This window comes from Lepidochelys olivacea (genome assembly GCF_965140295.1).
Source record: "Lepidochelys olivacea isolate rLepOli2 genome assembly, chromosome: 15".
In the NCBI taxonomy this organism is placed as follows: Eukaryota; Metazoa; Chordata; order Testudines; family Cheloniidae; genus Lepidochelys; species Lepidochelys olivacea.
This window is the reverse complement of record NC_140425.1, coordinates 32,610,574-32,637,500: the sequence shown is the minus strand read 5'-3', so window position 1 is coordinate 32,637,500 and position 26,927 is coordinate 32,610,574. Positions and strand designations below refer to the sequence as shown.

General features: G+C 47.5%; 1 protein-coding gene across 1 annotated transcript in view; it reads right to left on the bottom strand.

Moving 5' to 3' along the window:
* The window catches only part of MYO18B (myosin XVIIIB), a 183,793-nt gene that overhangs the window by 146,638 nt on the left and 10,228 nt on the right, over positions 1 to 26,927 (bottom strand). The window contains exons 7-10 of the mRNA XM_084648640.1: positions 25,805 to 25,947; positions 23,041 to 23,141; positions 19,064 to 19,127; positions 5,342 to 5,486 (exon numbers count right to left, since the gene is read on the bottom strand). Of these exons, the coding sequence (XP_084504766.1) occupies positions 5,342 to 5,486; positions 19,064 to 19,127; positions 23,041 to 23,141; positions 25,805 to 25,947 (453 nt within the window). The remainder of the gene's footprint in view (positions 1 to 5,341; positions 5,487 to 19,063; positions 19,128 to 23,040; positions 23,142 to 25,804; positions 25,948 to 26,927) is intronic.

Here is a 26,927-nt window from a genome sequence, read left to right as displayed (position 1 = left end):
CACTGAACAGTTTCCAGCTCTCCCAGAACAAAGAGTGAAATACACTCTGTTAACTGACATGTGCCAGGCATGGATGTCTGGGGATGTTCTCAAAGCATTCATAGACAGAAAGGAAGAGATCAAACAGCGTTCCATAATGCCTTGCTTACTTCAGTGGAGTGCAATTCTGTGCAGAATATACTCCTCTGAAAATAAACTGCTTCTATCAAAGACTACAAAGTAAACCTGTAGCAAAGTCCTGCCATGACGGGCTGTTCCAGGCGTAAAAATAACTTTTCTTAATATTTAAAAAAGTGAATAAACACACTGAAAAGACAGATGCAGAGATTTTCCTTCCTGGTGTTCAGTAATGTTCTGTCCCATGCAGATCTGGGCCAGCTCACTTTTCCAAAGGGGAAGTGGCGGGAGCAACTGAGGCAGCAGTCTCAAACAGGATCAGTCTGCTGGAAAAACTTGGGTCATTTACTCCTTTCCATGCTGATCTTCAACAATGGGCTCTTCGTGTCCTTACTAACCACAGGAAGACATCGATCCAGCCCCTTTCCTGGGCACCCCTTCTGCATGCTTTCTGCACCTTCTCCCAGGATCTGCAGGGTTCCTTAGGCCGAGTCCTGCCTCCCAGAGCTGCCTCCCAGTCCTCTTTCCCCAGCAGGTTCCCAATGCTCCCCTCCCAAGGAGACCCAGGCAGTCACTCCAGGGAAACTCCTCTCTCCTGCACCTTAATGACAGCCCCACTCTTTATAGGGGACATCTGTCCCCGCTGTAGCAGCATTGAATGAATGAACAGGGTGGGCTGGCCCCAAGCCTCTGCCCGTAAAGAAGCAGAACATCCTGTTACAGACACCAACCAAGGCCATGGAACCTGGCAGACAAACTGAAAATGGACTGGCTTTGTACAATGCCACCTAATAATCCCTGCCGAAGAGGGCTCCCTAATCCCTTTCTTCAGCACCTGAAGTTTAAATTCAGTGCTTAGCAACCACAAAGGATGCAGCTTTAAGAGTGCTCGAGAGGAGCACCCTCAGCACCTCCGGGAGATAGAGAGTGCCCAGGGTAGAGAACAATGCCCAGTATGCTGCAACAGGGACAGAAACACCTCAAGAAAGATTTCATCTCAGAGACAGCTCCTGGACTTCCCCTCAGAGACAGCCCATGGAAACACAGCCATGTTTATTAATAGTAAGCTGTGGGAAGCCCTAGCTCAGAGAACATTGAGGCTGTGATTTTTATACCAGTCAGCAAAACTGACAGACTGAGAATGGGCTGACTCCAGACCTGAAACCTCCTTCCTGCTTAAAGCATAGTGAATACACGAAAACATGTAAGAGACTGGGACACACAAAGGGGACTGAAAATGCCTAGGTGAATGGGCCTCTGGGAGGCCTGCTGGCCTCTGGATGTCATGCTCGTTTCCCACAAAGGGAATGTCACGGTATTTCAAAGGCAACAAGAAGAGCTGACACCAAATGCTGCAGGCATTTGAAGTCCTACTTTTGTTGTTGTCTTTAGAGCTACAAACTAGTTTCTCATTCTCAAGCAGCAATAGATGCCACTTGTCTATTCGTGTGTATTCCTGGGCAAACTGAATTTGTGACAATCTGCAAAGCAAATGATTTATCCCGCATCCCCCTGTGGTGACTACAGTGTGTGCCACAAGTTAAGCGCCTTTGTTTGTGAGATAAGGGAGGCTGCCGCTACTCCTGCTGTTCCACAAGGCTGCAGTGCCTGGCTGCGTTCAGGAACGTGAATGGAAAAGGCGCGGATGAGCTCTCTTTGGTGACGTTTCCAAAAGCCTTAAAGGATTTCGAATACATAACTTCAAAGTTCATGAGAAGGGGGAGGGAAAAGATGGCTATCAGGGTGATAGGTTTAACCACATTAAAAGAGTGCCCCTCAGAGACTCCTCCTCCAACTGGCTTTGATTCATTTTTTATCCACATTTCCTTTCATTTCTCTCCTTTTGTTGACACATGACAGGGGAATCGATACCAGAGTGAGTGGAGCTGAGACATGCTCTGGGTTTTAATCCTGTATCTGAGTCACTTCTGTGAGAAGTCACAAGCCCTGTCTGGGACTGTTATTAAATACTCCAATTCTTGCCCAAGTAGCTACAAGATTTTTCAAACACAGGAGTCCCTTGACCTTAAACTGACTCTCAGGACACAGGGGACAAAAGGCCCCTGCTGAAAGTTCAATAAGTTTGAGTAAATCAACTCCAGCTATGATAGGAGGAAATTTTTAAAGCCTTTCCCATCCTCGTAAAGTAGATATGCTGCTCTGTATATTCTGACAGGGATGCGTAGTTGGCTCAAGAGCTGTGACCCTCAAGAACTAAAGTGGAAGACAAGGCCATTCTGAGACTGCTGTGTAGGCATTAAGTGATTTTCAGTTCCAAACTGAGAGCATTTTAAAAAATCAGGGTGAGTTTCCCCCAAGGTCCTGACGGTTACAAACCTTCCCTTCCCCCTTCCCAAACAATAATCACTCGATTAAAACAGAGACTGCACCCCTCCCTACTCTACAGCTGTTACTCAGAACTGTGAATGGATGGGCAGCATTTTTTAAACAGGACGTCTTCAGGAGCAGCCAATTAGATGGACAATAAGAGCCGCCCATCATTTCTTCAGAAGACTATAAAGGTGCAAGTGATAGAATCCCTCAAGGTTCAGTGCATACTTCATCCACTAGTTCCCCAGGGTTACAGACAAGCTTCCTCTGAAGCAGAGGCAAGGTACAGTGCTAGATGGACCATTGGTCAGCTCTGATACAATAAGACTGCAATGTTTCTATCACTATCCGACTCCCTGGGCAGTGCTGTTACCTATCTGCCTGTGTAGCTTTGTGCTAAGTTCTTTAGTTTTTAAATGAGGGGTCACTGTTTCCAATTTTGTCTTTTGCTGGGAACTCTGAGGCTGGAGGATCCTAGTCCCAAAGGACAGGGAGAGCTCAAATCAATGTCAGACATGTGTCCTTGCTGACTAGACTTTGCTGCTCTGTAGAGAAATAGAGCTAACAGATTTACCAAGTGGGAAAGGAGTGGGGAGAGGGAGAGAGAACACACTTGAGATGAAAAAGTTCATCCTTTTAAAATAATTAATAAATGATGAATGGCATAAATTACCCTGAGATGTGTTATGATATGTTGCAGAGACTTCTACTGATGCCTATGGCTGATTTTAAAGCAACCCATTATTAAACCCCTATAAATTGAAGTGTGTAAATCATGTGTGGCTGTCTCTAGAATAGGTTAGAACACAGCTTAAATACTTCATTAGGGAAAAGACAATTTCTGTATCCAAGTAGTAATGATGTCTTTATAATCTTCCTTCACACTGTTACTGTTATAATTCAATTACATGAGACATTCTAGAGAAGCTAAAATAATCGCTAACTGAACCTGCAGCTCCACACAACCACTGTAGGATACTACGAGCCAGGATGGACAATTCCTTCAGTGACCATGCCTCTTCTCTCCCTGGAGCACTGGTAAAATGCTAAGGAATGACAGGCACAGCAATTTGGGGTGAGGAGGAACAACTACCTTCATTGTCAAAGACAAAGGCCATAAATGTGAACAAGCTCAGTGAAGACAATTCATTTCCATACATGTGTACCGATCCTCCCAAACTTGGCAGAACACTGGAAGGGAGACAAGAGGCAGTGGGGTTAGTATAATGGGTGGGTCTGGCAAAACCCGGCTGAGAGAAATAAATGGGATTTCTCTGGACCACTTGATGGTACTGATGGCTCTGTTTGGTAGGGTGCACAAGGAAGTAACACATTCCAGAGAATTCCTCCAGTAGCCTTTCTTTGTGTCTTCCCCTCCCCTGCCCCACAATCAACATTCAGGTCCCAAATAATTAACAAGGAACTCCCACAAATGATGAACCAGTGGCAAAGTCTTCCTAGTAGGTGTTACTTCCTGAATGCTTAAGTCATGTGATGTGGCAAACTGCTGGAGATGTACGGGTCAAGTCCTCAGCAGGCGTAACTCTGTGTCGCTCCCCTGACTCCGGTACTGAACTTCCATGGGGCTTTGCTGATTCACAGCAGCTGAGGACTTGGGCTCCTGGTTCTGTGCACGTCACAGGTTTGTAACAGAAGGCAGTACATATTTCATACTCCCACTGCTTTGGGAATGGCATGTTTCTGGAGAAAAGTAACGTATACTTTTGAACATGCCTAGGAAAGGGATGAATGATGGGACTAGAAGTAACTGTCTAAGGTATAGGCTATGCTACTATCCAGAACATAAAGTCTCTGAACCCAGGACACAGTACAATGGACTCTTTAGGCCTGACTCTTCACTCACACAAGTTGTACACCAGCACGATGCCATGGATTTAAACTGTGTGAGGGGAGAGTTGGGCCCTGTACCAAAACCTGCTAACTAACACCACAATGTGGCTGATTATCTAGGAGTTGCTATGGAGATCTCCAAAAGAAATGCCTTTGTTATCTATGGTGACAGGTTTCAGAGTGGTATCTGCATTAGGCTGCATCTAGCTCACGAAAGCTTATGCCCAAATAAATTGGTTAGTCTCTAAGGTGCCACAAGTCCTCCTGTTCTTTTTGCTGATACAGACTAACACGGCTGCTACTCTGAAACCTTTTCCCCTACTGTTTCTCACACCTTCTTGTCAACTGTTCGAAATGGGCTATCCTGATTATCACTACAAAAATTTTTTTTCTCCTGCTGATAATAGCCCAACTTAATTGATGAGTTGGTATGGCAACACCCATTTCCTCATGTTGTGTGTGTGTGTGTGTGTGTGTGTGTGTCTTCCTACTGTATTTTCCACTGCATGCATCCGATGAAGTGGGTTTTAGCCCACAAAAGCTTATGCCCTAATACATTTGTTAGTCTCTACGGTGCCACAAGTACTCCTCATTCTTTTTGTTATCTATAATCTGTAGCATGCAGTTTGTGTTGAGCCTTATCACCCCGGCCCAGCCCGTAGCCCTTTGTTTCTTTACTTTGAGACAGTAACACCTGTTCAACCCCCTGGTAGCCAGGATGATCATGTAACTGAGAGCTGAAGTCTGTCTCAGTTCAAGTGACAGAACTCCCACCTCCACCTTGCATTCCTGTCATTGTGACCTCACAATTAAAAAGCAGGAAACTCACAGAAAGACCAGCACACGAAGCAGAGGAGGAATGAACTGAAATCTAGTTAGACTGTAAGGTGTGGTCTATGCAATCTAATTACAGCTTTTTTTCTCAGGTCAAATTTTGTATCTGTCTGGGCTGCCTTCCCCCTCCTCTTCCCGCTGCACAAGCAGCAGCCTGGTAAGAGTTGTAGGAAAACAAGGAAGACGAGAGGTGCAAGCACTCCTTTACCTTTACATGCCCCTGCTGCTCCCAGGTGATAGATCCCTGCTAACACACGCCAAATGGCAGTCTGCTCATCCACCGTGATTCCCAAAGTCTCCATAGCAGCTTGAAGCTGGACAAATGCCACAGAAGCCTTCTGCTTCTCTTCAGTCTAAAGGGGGGTGGAGGGGAGGGGGAGAAACAACAAGAGAAATGTAATTGTCTCTAAAGTTAGAGCAGGGGATTCTTGAAAACACAAATACTCAGACTCAACCCTGGTGGGAAATTAAAAAGGGTACCAAGAATGCCAAGAGAGGAAATGATGGAAAATTACTAGCGATGCTCGAAAATTTCCCATCCAAACATTTTTCCTTCAGAAAATGTCCTAAATGAAGCTTTTCATGGGAACATGTTGTTTTGGAGAAAATTTTGTTCTGGGTCAAAAAAACTGAAAAAAAGAATTTTGATAAGTTTGAGAGAGAGCATTTTGATTTTCCACTTTGAAATGACTTCCCATTTCAAAATTTATTTTATAAATAGTATAAATTATAATATAAATATTTTAAAAGTTGGAAATGGAACAAAACATTTCAATTGTATCTAAACAAAATGTTTCAATTGATCCAAAATGAAATTTTGGGGAAATTTTGAATTGTTTTTATTTCATTCTGAATCAGAATGAAAACCAATTTCAAAGTGGAAATTCCAAGTTTTGGCAAGCCCTAAAGATCGCAATTAGCCTGGTATGTGCAGAGATGCCATCTGAGTAAACCTGCCCTGGTGCCGAAGGAACTTGTGCTCATTCTCCTTCCCAGGCTGAAGGAGGTTCATATACCCAGCACTTTGCCTGCTAATGCAACTGCACATTTAGTCCTGCCTTGGGCAGTCAGGTCTCATTCAGTGCAGGAGGGACAGGCAGGAACGGTGGCAAGCCCAGGGCAATTCCTGCCGACTTGGATTTTGTCGTCGGTTTGGTCTTCACCTCAGACTGGCTCTGCTGCCAAACACAGCGCAAACTGGGCACGAGCGTTTGAATGGAACGTTGCCGCAAGCACCAAGCTCAGCATGTTAGTGATTCCCCCTAGAGCTGGAAGATGTCTATGCAGATTCAAGCAGGCACCTCGAACACTAGGCATGTAGTAGAGGCCCTGGTGGCCCTGGGCTGGCTGGCTTCACTGCTGAACTGTCAGTTTGCTAATGTTCAGAGCATGGGAAAGCACATGCGGCGTGTTTTGTGGGGAGACATTGCCAAAACTTCCCATCTGCCATGGTGAGGGATGGGCTGCACATTGCCGTTCTGAATCTCAATTCCCACCAAAGACCAGGACAGGCCTCAGCCAGGGTTTGGCTGTAGCCCATCACAGCAGGAGAGTGAGAAAAGAGTTACAAGTGTCAGATCCGGATCTGGACTCCAAAATGCACTTCTGCCGCTCAGGGGAATGAAGCTGTAAGGTTTTTATCCTTGCCCTTCTCTACTCAGTCCTCCAGCCAGCCGCACTCATAGCTGTGCTAAGACAGTGCCTGGGACTGGCCAGACACCTTTGAACCCAGCACCATTGCCTCTTTAGTACAGGAATCTTCACCACGGTTATTAGACCCTTCAGAATCCAACTACCCTCCTTATACGCAGCTAATCCTACTTATGCTCTTCACAGAGAAAGAAACTGCTGTACCCATCTTTTTTGAAAGGCTCCTGGTTGCTGTACATGATTAAAAACCATAGATTTGATTTTGAGTGGTGCTGACCACCCACTGAAGTCAATGAGAGGTGTGGTATCCTTGTGGAATCCCGTCACTGGAGGTTTTATAGGTTAGATGAACACCTGTCAAGGAATGGTATAGGTCAGTGGTGGGCAACCTGCAGCCCACACCGCTTCCCGCAGCTCTCATTGGTCGGGAACGGTGAACCGCGGCCACTGGGAGCTGCAGGCGGCAGTGTCTGCAGACGGTCAATGTAAACAAACTGTCTCACAGCCCGCCAGCGGATTACCCAGACGGGCCGCAGGTTGCCCACCACTGGTCTAGGTATACTTGGTTCTGCCTCAGCACTGGGGGCTTGAGAACTAACCAGTAGTGATTGCTGAGAGGTAAGCCATCGTGACTTGATGACGGTTGTGATGGGCAAACAAAACAAAGTCCCAACCAGTAATATCCGTACTTGGGGCTAGATTCACAAGAGGGACTGAGCCGCCTAACGGCCCCCTTCGGTGTCACTGGCATTCACAAAACCACCTCTCAGCTGCCACCTCACCCTATGGGCACCTAAATTCCCTTGGTGCTTAAGTGTCCACCAGTGAAATCCTGTAGGCACCTGTTTCTGCCAATGGGCATGTGCAAAGGTATCTAAGTTCTGACACCACTGACCTGCTCACCACGTAGGATGGGTCTAAGCCCCAGACAGATTCACAAGTGAGGCGTTCTCCTCGCTAGCTCATTGTGGGGCCCGATGCCATATGCAGGCTGCAAGTCCACCTAACCAGCACCCCTGGAGGAGGCGTGCTGCAGCTGCTCCTCTTATACCCGATAGCCCAGAGGTGAAGGTATTCACCTGAGGTGAGGGCGGCAGGTTCAAATCCCCACTCTGCTTTATTCAAAGCAGAAACTCGAACCAGGTCTCTCACCTCCCAGCTGAGTGCCCTAACCTCTTGTCTGCTGGGTCTAAGGGGGCAGCACCTCCACCCCCATCTGACCTGGCCTGGGCACCTAATTCCATGCATGGGTTCACAACGATTGGACTTGACGCAGAAATTGATTCAGGGAAGTCCAACAGCCTGTGATACACAGAAGGGCCAACTGCATGATCACAGTGGTCCCTGCTGGCCTTAAAAGCTATGAATCTATGGGGGAAAAATCATCGACTCTTCTCAGCACAGTATCTGCAACTGGGATTTGCAGAGAAGTGAAAATTATTATGATTAGTTACACAATTATTATTAAATATATGTGTTACCCAATTCCAATGCTACAAAAATTGTAATTTTAATGCACAGTTAGTCACAGATTTTAATTAAATGTTTTGTGTGATTGTTTTAAACCCTGTATTTAGGAGGGATGGTTACTGATTTAATGATTTAATCAGCTGATTTATATTTTAATACAATTTATATAATTCTGTATGTTGCCACAGCAATTTGGAATCTAACCATCGGACTTCTCTCTTCTTGCCAAATACTCCAGCCTGCTGTTATATCAAGTCAGCTAAATTTCTTCAGCCTACCCAGCAGCCTGAACTACACCCTTATCCGTTCATTTCCAATATGCTATTTGCCCTGTAGATCTTATTTCCATGATGCACTATTAACAAATAAGACAAACCTGAATTCCCTTTCCCTGTTCCAGAAGTTAAATCTAAGCAGGAGCTTTATTGTCACGAACTGAGAAATGGACAAATGCCAGAGCCTCGGAGAAAGTTATATTTCTATTTTTCTGACGGAATGAATGGCAAAAAATCCACACTGTGATGAAAAACAGAGAGTGCCACAGAGGCACAGTGCGAGCTGCATTCCATGCCCAGAACCGGGAGGAGAGACCGTTAGAATGTTCTCATTCTAACGCCATCACCAGGTTATTCTGGCTCTTTCTCCAAATAACAGAATCTACTGAGGATATAAATCTTGGTTGCCAGTGAAAGATTGAGTGAGTGAGTTTCCAATGCAGATTAAAGAAGCATATAAATTAATGGTGGGTTGGCTTCTTGCAGAAATGAAATAGCTTTAGCAAACAAAAGAGACACTATCTATACACACACTCCCAAGGAAAGTTCATTCCAAATAGCAGCAGCGTGGGACCAGATCAAAATAATAAAATGGCCCAAAATCTCAGCATGACAGGGCCAGCATTGCTGTATGGGGAACCATATTTTATATCCCTGTTCAGGTCTGTCCACTGTCCAAGAAGTCAGCCAGGCAGTCCTCAGGGACCGGCAGAGGCTGGGAAAGCCATTTAGAAGGGAAACAGGAACAACCCCCCACCCCACCCCTCGTCACTTCTTGCCCAGAGGTGGCGAGGTCCCCCAATGGATGCAGCAGGCAGGGTTCACATGCAACTGAATGACCAGGCTCCAGCTCCTGTCACCCACAATGAAAAACTAAGCCCCAGTGACCCAGGATAAGCACGGACTGGATTCCCTGCAAGGGCCGCTTCCAATGGCAGCAGGCAAATGGGTTTCAAGTAGAAAAATTTGGGAAAACAGGCAGTGCTGGCAAGTTGTAGGGGAGGTAGCTGCTTCCCTGCCATGAGCAGCAAGAGGGTGCAGCAGCTCACTGGCTTGGAGCAACCCCAGTATTGTCCTCTTCCACCTCCACCTCCCTGCTAGAGAAACAAACCCCCAAACAGAAAACTGGGGAGAAGCTTCGTGAGCAGTGAGCATTAAAATAAAGCAAAGATCGTGGGCTATTCATGAGCACGAAGCCCCTACGTTCTTTCTCACCCCTTTGTAGCTGTCAGACCCATGTCCCTAGTTGTTAGGATCCTGGGTGGAAGTGGGCAGGCACGTGGGAGTCAGGAACTGAAGACAGGGGTCAGAGTCAGTATCGGGGTCAAGAATCAAACTGAGGATCAAGCCGGAGTCAGAGTCGGGCCGAGGGTCAATACCAGGGATCAGGGCCTGTGCTCGGGTTCCGGAGGTTGATCAAGGATCAGAATCCAAGTCAGAGCTCCAGGAGCAGAGAAGCAGGGCCATCATAGCAGCTCGCTCAGGAGCCATTTTATTGCCTAGACACTTTCTGGTCCACCCCATAAGCTGATATAGGATCAAGGAGCCAATTAGGGATCGCTAAGGCTGCTGCAGGGGCTCAAAGCACAAAGACAGGCTGCTGGAAGCGGGGGTGCAGGCAATGGGAAGAATAGCAGCTTGCATATGCAGTCACAGAAGCTAACCAGGAAAACTTCTGTGAGCTTCCTTTATTTCCATATGATGATCTACTAGAAAGTGCCTACTACAGGCATCCGCAGCTTACACATTAGTGTATTAATTCCATTGTGTCAGCCTACAAAAAGCTTCCCATGGCACTGTAAGTATCATTCTCCACTCCTTCCTGCCCCCGCAAGAAAATCCTGGGAGCAAAGCCATTGGCTGCCTGTCTCATGTCAAACCCCAGAGAAGGGCAGGAGAGCAGACTTCTCCTTGCTGCCACCATCCCACAGCTGGTCGCAATCCTCCTTTGCTCCAGTCCTTATTAAGTTTCTAAACTCTTCTTTACCCTAGACTGTCAGGCCAGGTTCATCCCAGTGCAACTCTGCTGAAACCAACAGAGTTGCACCAGGGAGGAATTTCGCTGGTGCCTCTCTCTTGTTACAAAAAAAAAAACAACCACCACCAAACCCCTGGGAGAGCCATGCAGATGCTGGTGATGTCACATAACTTTTCCTTTTAAAGAGGATTTTCAATCCAGACACATGCAGCCCCAAGGCAAAAAAAAAAAACCACTTGGGAGCGTCTAGAGGGAGCGCCCCTGCCTTGGCAGTGGATAGACTGTTTGATCTAATGGGTCTTTGTGCTGCTGTTGCCTATGATAAGGCTACTGATGAGAAACCCCAGTTAAAGTCTGCCATTTTTCCAAACATGTGGCTGGAGCTGGGCTGTCTTGGCTAGAGAGAAATCCGTGATATGACAAAGGAGCTGGTAGAAGGAGAAGGATGCAAGGCCTTGAAAGCAGAGAAGAGAATACGAAGTAGACAGACAAATTACTGTGGGAGAAAACAAACTGCAGCAAAGAGCATCACTGGGACTGGTATAAACAAACAGCAGGATGAACAATAATTCAAGCACACGTGTGAATCATTCTGTGGATTAAATAAGTTTCAAGTTAAATAAATCCATGTTCCAGTGACACTGGCTTTGCTTCCGACACGTAGACATTCACATGTGAACTTTATGAAAATAGCCATCATGGATCCCTGCAAGTTTCATGCAAAGTAACACTTTGAAGGTGACCATCATCCAAATTATGATAAAAAATGGGAAAAATTCTTCAGTGCTCCAGATGCAGCCTTTAAAGTTCTGCAGTTCTGATGGCAACATATCTCTGTGATGATCAGCCAGCAGGTCAGCCAAGATTTTCAAAAGCGCTCCGTGATTGTAGATACCCTCTTTGAGACAACTTACAGGGGCCTGGTTTTCAAAACGTGCTAAGCACCCACCCTCTGAAAATCAGGCCCACGGAAAGGTGTCTCAGACTGGCCATTCAAAACCTGAGATACCCCAAATCACCAGGCACTTTTAGGAATCTTGGCCATTGGCTTTCTCATTGTACAAACTATAAACTGCAGGAAAGGCTTTAGTTAGAAAAAAGGGAGTGGCGGGGAGCTGTTGGTGGTTTTTTTAATTGACTTACTTTGTTTTATTACGAGATTCCTGTAATGTAGTGTCATTTCCCCTAAACCCAACCACGGTTTTCAGAAACAGACTCAATCTTCAGGATTTTATGCAAGTCAATGCCTCTGAAATACCTGATGCCTCATTTCTCTTTCAATCTGCCGTGTTTAGCATAGCATGTTGCAATAGCATGGCAACGCATCATGTCCTTTGGTGCAGTGACCGGCTGAGTGGCACAGCTGGGGTTTTCTCTCCCCGTTAATAAGGCCGAATTATTTAAAAGAGTTTATTCTCAATAGGCAGGAAACTTGGAGGACCTTCCCCTCATTCCCCACACTTAATAATCCCTACATGCTCTGCGAGATCAGCAAGCTCGGCAGCTTTCCCCACCGGCGCAGAGAAACAAAAGCAAAGTCAACCAGTTCTGGTTCTTCTCTCTCCTTCTTAGAGTGGCTTCATGGGCATGGCCAGCGCTGGGCTCATCAGAAGCGAATCCGTTTTTTTCTAGAGGTTTATACCTTGGCCATAAAAAAACCTGATTTGTGCCATGCTGTGAAGCGCTGCTCTGCAGCCAATGCGTGGAAGTTGGTTCAAAGTGATTTTACTTTGTGAAAGCCACCATGACACTAAGTGCCCTCTCTACAGGTGACATTTCCCTGGGCTCCTTCTCCCTCAGAGCAGAGGGCAACACAACCCCTCCAGCTGGCTTGCTTGGTTGCCCGTCCCATTGGCTGTGCTCTCGAAAGCAGCTGTGAGCACAGTCACTGTTACAGCCCAACAGCACCAGGCCAGCTGGCCAAGGGCAGCGATTCTGGTTCCCGGGGCGTTTCAATATTTTGACATTTGGTTTCAGAACCAAACCAAATTTTTCCACGTTTCCCACAAAGCAGAACTTCAAAAGTAGTAACGTTTCAGAAACGCCAACGAATGGTGATTCTGAAAAAAAGTATGCTCCCCAGGCCCCCAGCTGCTGAAAGCAATACTCAGTTTGCACGGCAGGCTACCCCAGAGCCCTGAACCTCGAAGCCCTGGGGTGCCCAGCAGCCCGCCAGGCAAGCTGGCAGGGAACCAGGCAGACAGGGCTCCGCCACCCCTCTACCTGCAATTCAATGAAAACTTTTTTCACAAAACATTTTGGGTTTGACAAACTGGCATTTGTTGACAAAACTCTGCTTCACCTGAAAATTTCTAAGCAGCCCTACTCAGCTTGCAATGGACACTGAGGCCAGGGAATCAGCAAGGGACTGCAGTGTATAGGCTAACTTTAGGGGGCTTTACCTGGAGAAAATGCAAAGTTCCCTGAGCGTTTAATGCCATATGACCATGTGCAGCCGATCTCATTTTGTTTCATACCAGTTCCCATCACTCGTCCATGGAGCTGCACTGTAACTTTGCAGGGGTTGGGGTGAAGTTTGGGTTTCGTTTGCAACCAGAAGTTTTGCTTTGAATTAGAACAGGTTGGGATGCAGGAATCAAGACCAGGCAACCAGGCAAGATCAGAAACCAGCCCTAGGGACTTAGCCAGTCTTTATGTTCACTTAATAAAACCATCGTATTGATTCAGGGTAGGGTCACATTGGGAAAGGGTTACAACCAGCCTTCAGATGGCTCAGAGGGGAACTCAGTTGCAGGATACAGCTCTGATTCCTCCTGACTTCATGGGGTATTTAGTTCTTGGTCCCAGGGGATAGCTTGTGAATACTTTCCAGGCTTCCTCCCCTGAGCTGCAGCTTCTGCAGGAATCTCTGATAAGTAGCATGGTGCCACATGCATGCTGCATGGCTCTAGTCCCTTGTTTCAATGTCACCCGTTAGTCTCTCTCCATCTGCACCTCAAGAGCAAAGCAAAAGCTTCTCCGTGTTCGAGGTCACTGCAGTTCAGTCCCAGGGACAGGAGGATATACTGGTGGAAAGGGATTTTCACAGATATATTTAATAAAGACATAGATGTATGCTGTAGATGGATACGTACCTATACCCCACATATATACACATAGCTATAATCTCAACAGGAACTGGCAGCCAGGGAGCTAGTCCTCCCTTGTTTTAGCAAATATTTTGGAAACTGACCACAACACACAATAAATCAACCAGCGCTAATTGGTGCCCAATTTCAATCCCTTGACAAATGATCCCTGACGTAGGCTCAGAGTGCCACCCCGTCCAAAACACGTATTATGCACAATTCTGAGACACAAAACTCCTGTTTTACTGCCCAAGAGTTTGCCCAGCTTTTGCCTCCCTACAGTCTCCCCAGAGAAACTCACCTTGACACAATTACCCAGCTTGATACAATCCTCCTTTTACTTCAAACATGTCAAAGCTGGTTACCCCCAGTAAGGATAGCTGTGTCTTATATTTTAGGCAAACGTATCATGAAGGACCCATACAAGCACAGCGGGCTCCAAATAGCTGTGTTTACTGGATATATACAACATGCATGACTTAGCTGCATATACATTGCTCTGCCATTAGGGTTCTGGAGGCTGCTAAAACCCAGAACATGGTGAGCACCACTAGAGGGCTCACTGGCTATTTAAAGAGATGCTACCCTATTCCCACACTCTACACGGCCTCAGGTTAGGACTTTCAAAGGTGCCTATTGGAGACCCAGCCTACAAATCTAGAGCACATTTGACATAAGCCATTTCTGAGATATCTCCAAGCAAAAAAGGACTCCGGGTTTTTATTCCATTGATAAAACAGCACACAACAAAACAAGGTCACGCACATTTTCATTTTTATGCTTGGCTAATTCAAAAACAGCCTAATGGATCTGTCCCAAAGGAAGAGTCACCTTTACATTGAGAACAAGCACGGAGGATTTCAGGCCAAAGGGTACATGCCTGGCATAAGAGCTTATAATGAAAGTGTCTTTCCAACCCTAACAACTGCATCGCTATCATAAAGCTGCACTGTCTAGAATGGTGCAATTTGTTTTCAGCTCACCCTGCTGCAGAATCTAAAAATAACCCTGCCCCGCCCTCAATTGCTAGGGGTGGGTGTGAAGGTTTTTCCTTTTTGTTATTAGCCCCTGGGTCTGCCACACGTAGTACGCAATCAGCATAAATCCGTGTTGTTTCCTTGATACCCCAACGGCAGTATTCACAGCCACCACAGAGAAATATGAAGCATCACTGAAGGAGACGTCCTGTCTGCTTCTCCTCCAGGACCGTGCTAATCTGAATAGGAGGCACAATATACGCCCTGGCTTGTGACAACAGCCAGAAATGCAGCTGGGCTTTGCTTCATCCACATTAGGACACCAGCTCTCTCGCAGCATGCACCATTGCAGAGCACAACCCAGCACATCCAACCACTGGGCTGGCCACTGGAAATCGGGAAGTCCTTGGTACCTAGGAAGTCACCGCTCTGTCTGAGTCATGCCTTTGTATTGGTGGCTCAGCCACTGTGAAAGGAACAGGAACTGCCTGGGGAAATGGCTGTTGTGACTTTCCTGCTAATTTCTTTTCCACACCCCTGGGCACGCCTTAACTCTTTATGCAGCCAGGAGCTGAGCAGCTGGAAGAGGCCTCAGGGAGCTCCGTCTGCGTAGAACAAGGCAATATCGTTTCAGGAACAGATCCAGCTCCAAACCCAACCAAAGATCACACGGGCCATCTGGTGGTGCTTGGCAGTGTATGCTCCTGCAGCCCAGTCCAAGCCTAACATCTCAATTTGGTTTAAAAAGGGCCTTTTGCAATGCAGGGAAAGCTTCCCGACTGATCTCACTGACCAGGAAGTAAAGCTGATGGAGAGGATGTGCATTTCTGTTTGTCTTGCCACATTTGCCTGTTATCGGAGATCACAGACCCCTACACACATGCACCTGGAATGGGTCAGAGATTAGAAAACCCATTCTGCAGTGCACGAGTTCCCACTGCATGGTGGGCAGCATGTCAGCCATCTGCAGATTAAAGCTCTCTAACAGGCACCGACACCATGGACCACACGGCATCTGCAAATGCCGCTGCAGTCCAGCAAGCCACTAATCCCCGGATTGACTGTCCCAGATAGCACAAACTGGCAGAGAGGCTCATTAGAGCTCTGAAGGATCCAGTAGACTCCTTGGATGCATTGCCCAGAGATTGTCAGACTCCTGCCTGCATTTCCAGGGAGATTCCTTGCATTTTAATTCTTTTCACTTTGCTGATTTGCTAAGACTAAAGAAATGTGCACACTGAAGAGTTCACTGATGGAATTGAGGCAACATTAGCAGGCTGGCTTAAATATGCACCATTTTCATTTTTCTATAATGACTGTTAATTAGGTCACTTTCCTTCATATATTTGCCACATTAACAGTGCTAGGGAGGAAGAAGTGAAACCTAAAGAGATCAGTGAGTGGGAGAAAGGAATAAAAAATCCCCCACTTTGTAATGAAAGACTTCAGCTAGCACAGTGAAGAGCATCATATATCGGTTTTGTGACACAGGCGTCAACTAAAATGTAACTCAAGAAGCCCTTTGCCTGGTGCAGCGTCTCAGAGATCACAGCCTGAATCCCTGTTAATCCCAGGGGCAGCAGAGCAACAATGAAGAAAGGAGAAAAGAAATACCCCAACCCTGTGTCCTTTCCTTGTCAATTTCAGATTCACAAATGCAGGTGGATCCAGCTCTCCCCACCCACTGCTGCCAAAGATACACTGCACCTACGGAGCTGGTCAGTCACTCGCATCTGCCTGTTATGCACTGTGGGGCTGAAAAAAATGAGCCAGCAGCACTAGTGAGAGGAATTGTCCACAGGGAGGATATCTGCAGTTCTATCCAAATCTGGGCACTCTGGAACAGAAGGAAGGAATGATGAAAGAAGGTCATTACGCTGGGAAATAGGCAGCTTCCATTTTAACCCTGTGAAAGCTGAGCTCGTTGCCTGGTGCATTAGCAGTGATCAATAACAGGCCGTGCCCTGCCAAACCTGGAAACTCCACCCAGCCTGTGGCCAAGGGATCAATTGCAGAGCAACTCATTTGTCTGGCCCTTGGATTTGATTAACAGCTACATAATGAAGACTGAAATTTGAATTGTACCAAAAGCTGATATAACTGTAAATTGCTGTGATTCAGTCCAGTGCTTTGGTAAAATGCCTAATACCCGCAAACAGCTAAAACTAATAAGGAGCAGATGATGAAAACCAAGTGTAGTTCTAGCCCCTAAAAATATTATTCTGATGTTCTCCGAAGCATGATCTCACCCATCTGAGAACTACTGTCGCAAGGAACTATCAGGAATTATTCACACATACTTAGAACAGTACGTTCTGTCTGATTTAATTAAATCAGTGATGTTAGAGGCCGACATATTTCCTTAAAGGTGCTGCAGTGAGTGCCTGAATTTCGAAATACAAGGTTGAGACAAACTCTAATCCAGCAGGATGCTAGACTGCTCCACTACAGACACCAAGAAACCAGTGGCCCACAATCCCCCAGTCTCTGCCTGCTCCCTCTGCTTCCCTTCACCAGCCCTCCCTCAGATCAGCTAGCAGTGCCTCCCGGGTACCCACTGTAAAGCTGTGCTAAGGAATTTCAGCTCCTTCACTTGCACTGTCCCCCACTGCACTGCCTCATCCCTCACCACCCCAACAGAGCTCAGCATAACCCAGCACAAGACAAGGGCCGTTCTGGAGCCTGTCGCAGTATCTAGCACTGGGAGCCAAAATGAGAAGTGTGTGTCAAAGTCACTGTGTGCTCGGACCCAGGGGACAGCTCCAGACTGGGGGGTCCCAATCACTGCAAGATCTTCTACCTAACTAGCCAGCCGGATGCCAAGGCGCACTGCGTTACTACAGCTATTACTGCTAGTATTTACTATTGACATTACCAGAGCGGCTAGGAGCCCGAGCCAAGGACCAGGACCCAGTTGTGCTAGGTGCTGTACAGACAGAGTGAACAGATGAGCCGGTCTCAAGGAGCTTACAAGAGAAGAGATGATAGATAGATAGATAGATAGATAGATAGATAGATAGATAGATAGATAGATAGATAGATAGATAGATACTGCGAGGGGAGCACTCAGAACCAATGACACAGTATCCGTCAGCACGATACCCAGTGCTCTCAGCACACCCGGGGCTAGCCATTGTCAGGTTTTATGTACGCGTCCTGGTAAACGAGAGTTTTACGGGGGGATTTGAAGCAGGTAGCTTAGCAGGGGATTATGGGAAGCTCCTCCAAAGTACGAGGGGCCGTGTAGAAGCAACCACAAAGGTGCCTGTTGAGAAATGTACCAAGTGGATGATGGAGGCTGGCACCGCTGGCTGATCAGAGGTGGGAGTCGACGTTCTGGTGTCATGGTATGGGTCTGGGACAGGCCAGCAGCGAATCAGGCCACTGGAGACTCCATTGTCACCCCTCTCTCTTCCCACAGAGCGGTATGAAGAGATTGGGTCTTGCAGTCCAGAAAACCATTTTCACACTATTTAACAAATAAACTCAGCTCCTTCTGACGCGCTCCCTGGCTCCTCGCCTGCTCTCCTGTGCACCCAAGCTAATGACACACCACCCACTTTTCCATCCATGACTGAGAAGAAATGCAAACTCCATCCGAATTGGGAGCCAGTGGGAGTGACAAAGGCACTTGTTCTTGAGCCTCCCAAGAGAGACAGCTGTATTTTAGAGAAAATGTATAGTCCATCCATCCTGAAATGAACTGTCCATTCAAGGAAGGAGGTGCTGTGCAAGTAATTCAGAGGTTTTTTGCTCCCAGGATTTGGTTCAGACCCCTGCACCCTAACTCTGAAATTGAGAGGTAGAGCCAGTCCAAATTTTTCAATGAAATGTCTTTTCATCAGAAAACGTTGAATCACTAAAAACAAAACTTGCCATGGAAAAGTGTCATTGTCGATGAAAATGTCATTGGGGAGGTTTCTCAGGTCCAGGATATTTCTGGTCAGCGAGAGAGAGAGAATGGCCAGTAGCCTTGAGAGCACTCCCCTTGGATGCGAGAGGCCCAGTGAAAGTCCTGACTCTGAAGCAGGAGCACTCGCTCTCTGGTTTTTATACGAACGTGGAACAAAAACAAATGTGGAAATTTAATTTTTTTTTCACAAAGCCAAATTCTTGTTTTCCAGCCGGTCTATTCAGGAGCCACATTAGGTTCAAAATGTCTCAGGGAAGTTCAGGGTCTGTGCATTCCATACATCACATGATGACCCCTAAATTTCCCGTTTAGACCTCCATGACACTACATGGGAAGGGTCCACCTCGGCTGGGCAGGTAATTTCATCTGAGGAGTATTGCTCTGCTAATGCACAGCTGACAAACTCTCCACCTGCAGCATATTTCTAAAACCAGAGGAAGTGTCATTTCAAAGGTTCATGCCTAGGAGCAACACTCTTGTCACATGGTGCATCGGAACAAAGCCATGCACACCAAACAGCGCTGTACAGAACAGTCCAGGGAAAAGCAATACAGGCAAAGCAGGAGGTAATGCCCTACCTTCGAACACGGCCCAATTCCAAAGGAGTTGCTCTCAGCCATCTGATGCAAGTGCAGCATCGTCCTGAAAGCAGTTATGAAAAATGAAAATTAAACCACACCTCAGTGCTACCTGATCGGTCTTATTGCTCTCCAGAGGGAGCAGGATCTGGTGCACGAAAATGTGACCCAATGCAATGGCACTAAGTAGTGTTCAAAGCCACCGAAGGAGCTTGGCTAATCCAATCGCTCCACTGAGAGAGAGAGAGCATGTCTCTCTCGAGGGAGGAGGGCATATTAAACTCATGTTTTCGGGTGTGTTTCCTAAAGGCTCGTGCTATTGGAAATGCTTCTCTGTGCCCTTTTCGAGATCATCAAGCCCAAAGGAGTATTGCAAACTTCACTCTAGAAAGGCCTTCACTGGCCAGCAGTTTCAACTCCTTTCGCCAAAGCAAATTCTCTCCAATTCCCATCTTTGTTTCCTGATTTCTGAGTGCTAGTCCCCCCCTTGCAGTCCATGCTGCATGCACAAGATGTACAAACATACTTGACACTTCCTTTCCCTCCCTTTGGTAAGTAACTCATTGGGTTTGGAGGCGAGGTGATTAATAAAGGCTCCTAGCCATGTACGGGTTTATACCTCCAGTCCTGCAATTACCAACTCCACAATACAAATCACATGCTAGTGAGCTATTCTGTTGTAGTGTGAATTCACTACCATGCTGTACGGTATCGCACAGGGTCAGCATTGCAGTCACAACCCAGCTTTGCAGATACGAACCAGGGTGCCCACATGGTTCTGTGAAAGGGAGATGGGGAATTCCAGGAACCACATGGGCCAACTAAAGCAAACAGAGCTCAGGCCTCCTGGGTTCCAGGGCATTCGTTCCTTGGTGTGTATGGAGCGCTGCAGGTACGAGGGGAGATGGCCCTGCCAGCGGAGTCAACAATCAGTGGGACTATTTCTGTAGCAGAGGGCGAATTAACTTGGGTCGGGTGCAGCCCAGAGTTATTAGGTGGGAGGTGAAATCATTCAAATAAAATGAAAAGTGACCCAAACTGGCATCCAGAATTCAATTATTTGTGTGTGTGTTAAACTGTTAACTGAATTTTTTGGGAATTATTTTTCATTTTCTTCTGATTTGCCCAATCCTGGTTTTAGCCAAGATGCAAAAGCACCAGAAGTCTCCTGCCCGAACCTGTTCTCTGAAGATTTCTCGCTCAATTGCACACTCAAATCTCTGAAAGTGATCACTCCACACCCCGGAACCTTTAACGTTTGCCCACTTCCCCTAAGAAGACACCTGGAAACAAACTCCCTATAATACAATGCCCTGATTTCTGTTGCTTATGTGTCTTTGTTGTCCAATCTCATTCTATCAGACAACAGATTAACAAACAGGCCAAAACTAAAATCAAATGCTGTGTGGGGAAATCATTTCATAGGTATTCTGCTCCCTCTGCTGGGGAAATCAGAGTCCCTCAGTACGGTTCCAGAGCCTAATTCCCATCCCCTGACTATATCATGTTGATTTGTCTGATCCTACAATTCTTGTTTAAAGTCTCCCTTATTAGCCCATAACAATACATCTACCTCTAACAATAGCCTGGTCAAGGGCAATCCTGTCAAAAGACCTTTACAACAAAGCCTCTGCCAGACAGATTTTTTTTTTCACCTTCTTTATCAGCACAGAAGTGTTGTGCTTAGTGCAAGGTATCCAGGATGATCTGCACTATACGTTCCAAGAATCTCTGTTCTGTATTCATCCCTCATCACAGAGAACTGGAAAACGCTTTCACAAAGCACCTCTTGAGTATAAATAGTGGGGGGAACAGGGGAGCCTGGAAGCAGATCCCAATGGTCTAACAGTTATCGAACAGAAAGCTATGCAGATCTGCCAGCTGTGTCCATTAGCAACTCTGTGACTGAGGAGAAACATCTCAGAATTGGTGGCTTGACTCTTCTGAAGCCTGTACACATTTTGTGCATGGAAGCGCCTATCGACCTAGCTGGCTATACTCTCGATTTACACCCGGGTACACAAGAGGAGAATAAGGCCCACTCTCTCATTGGTGTAATACTCCTTTGACCCATATTTCTAAGTGCGTCACTTTTATCTAGCATCTCTCTCCACACACACACACAGAGCTCCCTGCCGAAACCTCATCACGTCTAGCTGTTGAAGAGTCTAATGTATCCACCCTTCTGTCTTGGGGATACATCTCGTTATTGAAATGGACTTTTTGTAATAATAAAGGGACATGGAAACCACAGTGCCCATCACCCAGCTGAGAACTGGTACCTTCAAAGGCACTGGGTCATGGTACAGCTGACTACTAATGAATGTCGGAGGAGCAAGTGAGGGGAAATGTGCTGTAGGAAATATTGATCGGGTGCAAGATCTCAGTCTCGTGTGCTGAGGTTTGCAGTGGTGAGGTTATATTTGCAGACAGTACTGCACCTCCACAAGGGATGACCCAAGTGACCAGCACACTGAAATGTTGTGATTTGTAGCCTTTTTTTAAAACTTATACCTGAACACCGTTCTCTGAGTGTAATCAGAGGGGCTTGCACAATTGGCTAGAAGAGTCTAAATGGACCTATGCAGCGAAGATCTCCTCCTGACCTGCTATACTGCAAGATCGTAACTTCTGTACATTGTTACTCAACCGGCAGCTACTGGTTAGAGAACATGAGTTCGGCCTCTGTCTCCCACAGCCATGAAAGGATTTTCCTGACATTCCCTGAGGAATGGCTCCTGGACTCAACCTGTGGAATATTCCTGCAGGAGCTGGGAGGAAAGAACTGAACTGCTTTTCATTCCTCTCTCTGGAAAGGGACGGACTGTAAGAGAGGGCTGAACACACACATCACTGCCCCACAATGGCAAAGAAATCGCCCTCTTCATTGGGATTCAGCTGCCAGTGCAGGAGAAAGGGAGTCCTTTGGGTTAGTCTGACCTCTGGGCCTCAGCACTGCTTGAGGAGCTAGCAGACCTCAGCCCTGACAGGACCCCAGCCCAGGGTCTCCTCCAGCTGTGCCTCTCTCACACAGGTTTATTACCTCGCACAAGACACAGCAACAGATTAGCACCAAGATCCTGACCTCCCTTGGCTGGTGTTTTTCACCACATAATAGGGACTGTTTGCCAGGAAGTGCTAAAAGAGCCTATTTATTTAGAGAGGCTCATCTTTCCCTGACTGGTAACCCAGCTAGAGAGACCAATAGCTCTCAGCACAAACAGAAACAGACAGGAGAGAGATTGCTAGAATCCCCCCTAGTCCATACGTGTTTCTCACAGGCTCCATTCTTGTCTGGAAGCCTCTGAACAGAGCCTTGTATCCCGCCCTACTGTCCCCTCCAATGCAAGAATTAACTAGCCCTTTCCTTGCCTGCTGTCCTCTCCCACCCATCACTGCCTCCTCCTCGCCCCTCGCTATGCTGCTGCGCATTCTCTGGCGGCCCCCGTGCATTCCTGTGGGTTCGTAATCGATCCCGCCCTCAGCAAACCTCCTCCATGGACTTACTTGGGTGCACTCAGGATCGTAGAAATGTGGGACCTCAAGAGGTCATCTAGTCCAGTCGCCTGCACTGAAGCAGGACCAAGTATTATCAAGCCCATCCCTGTCCAACCTGTTCTTAAAAACCTCTTTTGGAAGCCCGTTCCAGAGCTTGACTACCCTTACAGCTAGAAAGTGTGTCCTAAAATCAAACCTCAATCTCCCTGGCTGCACGCGATGACCTTGCTGAGGTTGGTCCCATTGCTGTAGCGAACAGTTTGTCCCTCAGTCTGTCTTCATGAACCCGTCCCCTGGGGAGGGTAGATATTAACACGTCTCACTCCCTCACCCCCATCCAAACTTGTTAGACCAGTCTGTGCTGGATGCGTCACTTCAAGTGGCCCCATCACCATGGCATCTAGCCATGAGTGCATGGCAGAAAGCTATTGCACACAGACACACCAGATTTCGTCCCACACATGTGGCCTCAGCCATACCTGTGAGCCATGTCCAGGCCTGCCAGCATCTGAGAAAAGACACTGAAGTTGCTCTCTCCTTCTGGTTGCTGTGCAACACGGACCCTTTCCAACAGCATCGTCTGGCAGAGGAAAGAAAGAGAAAGTCAGCATCCACTCCCCAGCCTGCAATCCCCACCCAGGGCCAGCCGAGCCCAGAGGCTGTGAAACCCAGACTGGCTGGGAATAGCCAAATGACCATCGTACATTGTGACAGCAGGGGTTCTTTACGCCAAACGCCCATCACTGGCCACATCAGAGTCACCGAGGAGTGAGCCAGACCCACAGGCCTGGGGATAGGATGATGCCACCTGGATTTTTTACATATTTTGTATTTGGACAAAAGATTAAAGCTTTTGAAAATGGATTATTTGAGAGACTAAACTTTTCTCTGGGTTACACCCGCCCAACACCCCTGCGAAGTAACTGGTGTAACTGAGAGGAGGATTTAGCCCAAGGCATGAAGGGGTAAAACTTTCAACAGCATGTAAGGGACTTTCAGTGGAACTTGGGCTTTACATCACCTAGGCGCTGTTGAAAACGCTAACGACCACTCAAATGATACTTTCCTTTGTATCCCAGGGACAGGCAAACCATTCCAGGACTGGAAATGAGCCTGAACCAAACTCTTTGACCTTTATTATTTTTTATGGCTGAGTGCTCCTGCCTTTGCAGCTGAAGCGCCAACCTACTGCAAAGAGCCAATTCTTGTGATAGTTTCCCCATAGAGCTGCAGATGATTATCCGCTATGCAGTGCCAGAGAGCAGTGCATGTTCAGATGGCTTGGACACATCTCCCCACACACTCAGTGCTGAGCCGAGCCAAGCCAATCCTGCCAGCAGAGAGGGGGTGCAGCCTGGCAGCTTCACCATCACTGCTTACTACAAAGACTTGCTCTTGGAAATCGGGGACCCTCCTGGTCAGTGACTCCTTGCTGCTCTCCCCTCTATGCTGGGAACAGCCTTCTCCACACTGCCGTTAACTTCCCAACTCATCCACAGTTAGCCCTGGCAACCTGACCTGTACACGCAGGAAGCCAAGGGGGGTTATGTTGCTACATGGACACCTTGGTGAGTTGAAGGGAAAAGAAAGACAGAAAAGCCTCCACCTGGAGCGTCTCTCCATGCACACAATAACTGGCCTTTTTCAAACTCAGGGATTCAGGGAATTTAATCTCGGAAGAAGAACTGATGCAGCGGATTTCCGGGAGCATTAGAAATGGAAATAGTGAGAGAGCCAAAATCAACCTTGAGCTGCACCAGGGGTGTCTCTTCTAGTCTGCCCCGTCCCAGGCGGGTGCAGGGCTGGTTCCCTTCTTGCGGCTCAGCAGAGGGGCCCAGCCAGTGCACTCACGGGAATGTTCCAGCCCCGAGGCAAGGTCTGCTAGCTCTGTGGCAGGGCCAGAGCCGTAGGAAGCATGTGCCAGTGACATGCAGGGAGTATTTGCTGCTTGATTCTTGGTCCCTGGGATTCCCACCCAAGCAGCTCAGCTCCTGAGAACAAGGGCAGAGCTTTGCTTCCCTTAACGGCAGTGATAATGAAAGCAGATAGAGGCTTCTGTTTAATTTCACGGTCAACATGTACAGTGCTGCTAATTAAATGCCAAATTATAGATTTACTTATGCATATTTCACACCAGTCCCACTCTGCTGGTCTCCCCAAGAGGAGGTGGCTGGTTACTGGCTGCTGTGGGGCCCAGCGGCGTCACTGAAAAGCTCCTGCTTAGCAGGAATTTGGATGACCTAAGTCTAATGCTGGACAGATGAGAGACGAGGGACACAGGCAGGGCCGCAGCTGACATTGTCCCTCCTGGCAGCAAATAGGTAGAGCCATTTTCCATTAAATACACAGAAACCAGCTGCCAGTCAGCGCTCAGGCCGCCGCCGTCACCCCAGGTTCTGAGGTGCTTTGGCTTGTCTCAGAGTAGCGGAGAATCCAGAGCCGCGGACAGCGGGTGCAGATGTTACTTGTTGCCTATTAACTGAATGTTCCACCAGGACACTCCTTGTGGCAGGGGTGGCCTTGCTCTCAATCCATTTTTTAATCAGCTTATTTTCTCCAGGGTTCGTATTCCACAGGACAATGCAAACGCTTTCTGGTTTGTTAACCGGGTCTGGCAACACTCCCTCGGCATCGCCTGGCACTAAGTACTGGACTCAAAGCAGGGACTCCAGTTCTAACCATGGCCCTAGTGGCCTTGGGCAGGCTGCTCCCCTCTGCCTTGGCCTCCACACAATGCTGACCCGCCATGCAGGGGATTGCCAGGGTTAAGCAGCTGACACCAGAAGAGTGCTCTGCAAGGACTCAGTCTGATGATGACTGTACCAACCATGGAGTGAAGGGGTCTGCATGAAAAGCAGCTGACCACCGCTCTACCATGCACATGGTCCAGGAATAGCCCCCAGAATTCTCACACCCCGTTAGACCACAAGTAAGGGAGAAGTTTTATAGAGATGCTTTACTGGGCAGCACTTGCATTCCCCTTTACCTCCTATAAACCTCCACCCATTCATGTCCCCAGCAGGAAACTCCGTGCATTTCCACAACTGCTGGACAGCTGGGTGACCGCGGGGATTACTGTGTGGTGCTGCCAGAGAGGACCAACCCTGCACCTGGCATACAAGGACACCGAAGAATTGCAGTAGGTCTCCTTTGGTCACTTGAGCTCTCCCACCTTGCCAGTGGAAGAGCCTGGCACTGTGCAGCACCTGACCTGGATGCGGTAGCAGGGACATGCAGCGTTACCTGGAGGTGAGCAGCTGTTATTCGGCCTGTGGCGTTGAAATCCAGCGACACGACCATGGAGAAGCGAGTAGAGGTGCTGTTGTGACAGGTGGTCACTGTCCCAAAGGCTTTGAGGATTATGAACATGGCCTGAATCTTCTCCACTGCAAAAATCAAAACAAACAATCTGGTCTGCAACAAGCTGGCTGTTACAGAACATTGCATGCTTGCCTGGTTCGAATCCCAGCTCTCCATCTCCCTCGGCCCCAGTGCGACAGCTATACATGGCTGCTGCTATCCCAAAAGCATTCATGTTCTTCGCTGAAAATCAGATCCTCCTCCAAGTCACAACTCCCAAGGCCATCTCTTTGGGTCCTGCACTGATGGGCCCACAAGGCACAGACTCTCTTAGCAGGGAAGACTGTGATGACACTGTGGAGGTTGCTGGCTCACCATTCTGTTTATCCCTTGGGAAGGCCTTCATTTTTGCATGCCAGGCCATTGGGTAAACCTAGATCAGAAAATGTTTAATTTATTTATTTATTTGATTTTAAAAAGTCATCTGTAGGCGCCATCCAGGCTGTGGTCTCCTGCCCCAGCAATCAAACAATACAATGTAAATGTAGACCAGGGACTATCCATAAATGGAGACATCTCAATCCACACCCTCCTCCACAGCCTTACCAGAGGGAGGAGAAGAGATGCTGGAAAGCCTAGCAAACCCAGGCTCTGGGGAAACGGGGTGAGGGAGCAAATTCTAAAATCATTCCAAAATGTTACTGCGCCTGGAGCATTGGAGACAGGCACACTACACATGTAGAAGGGATAAATTAATACATATTCTTCCTTTCCCCTTTGTGCAAAAAAAAAAAAAATTAAAAAAAAAAAATGCAACCACACAGTGTCAGGTTCCACAGCCATCACGCTGCAGCTGAATCGACTTCACAGTCAACGGCCAGGAGAGCACCCAGAACCTCATGTATCAGAAGCACTGGCTCCGAGAACCTCTGTTCGTCAGAATGGTGCTAGGACTTTGCACGAACAGGAACACAAAGGTTGGGGGATTCCACTCGCATAACTGGAGAGGACTGTCCGGCCCTTTTCATTCCTATCTGTGATCAGTTCTGTGCACACATGGGAGAAG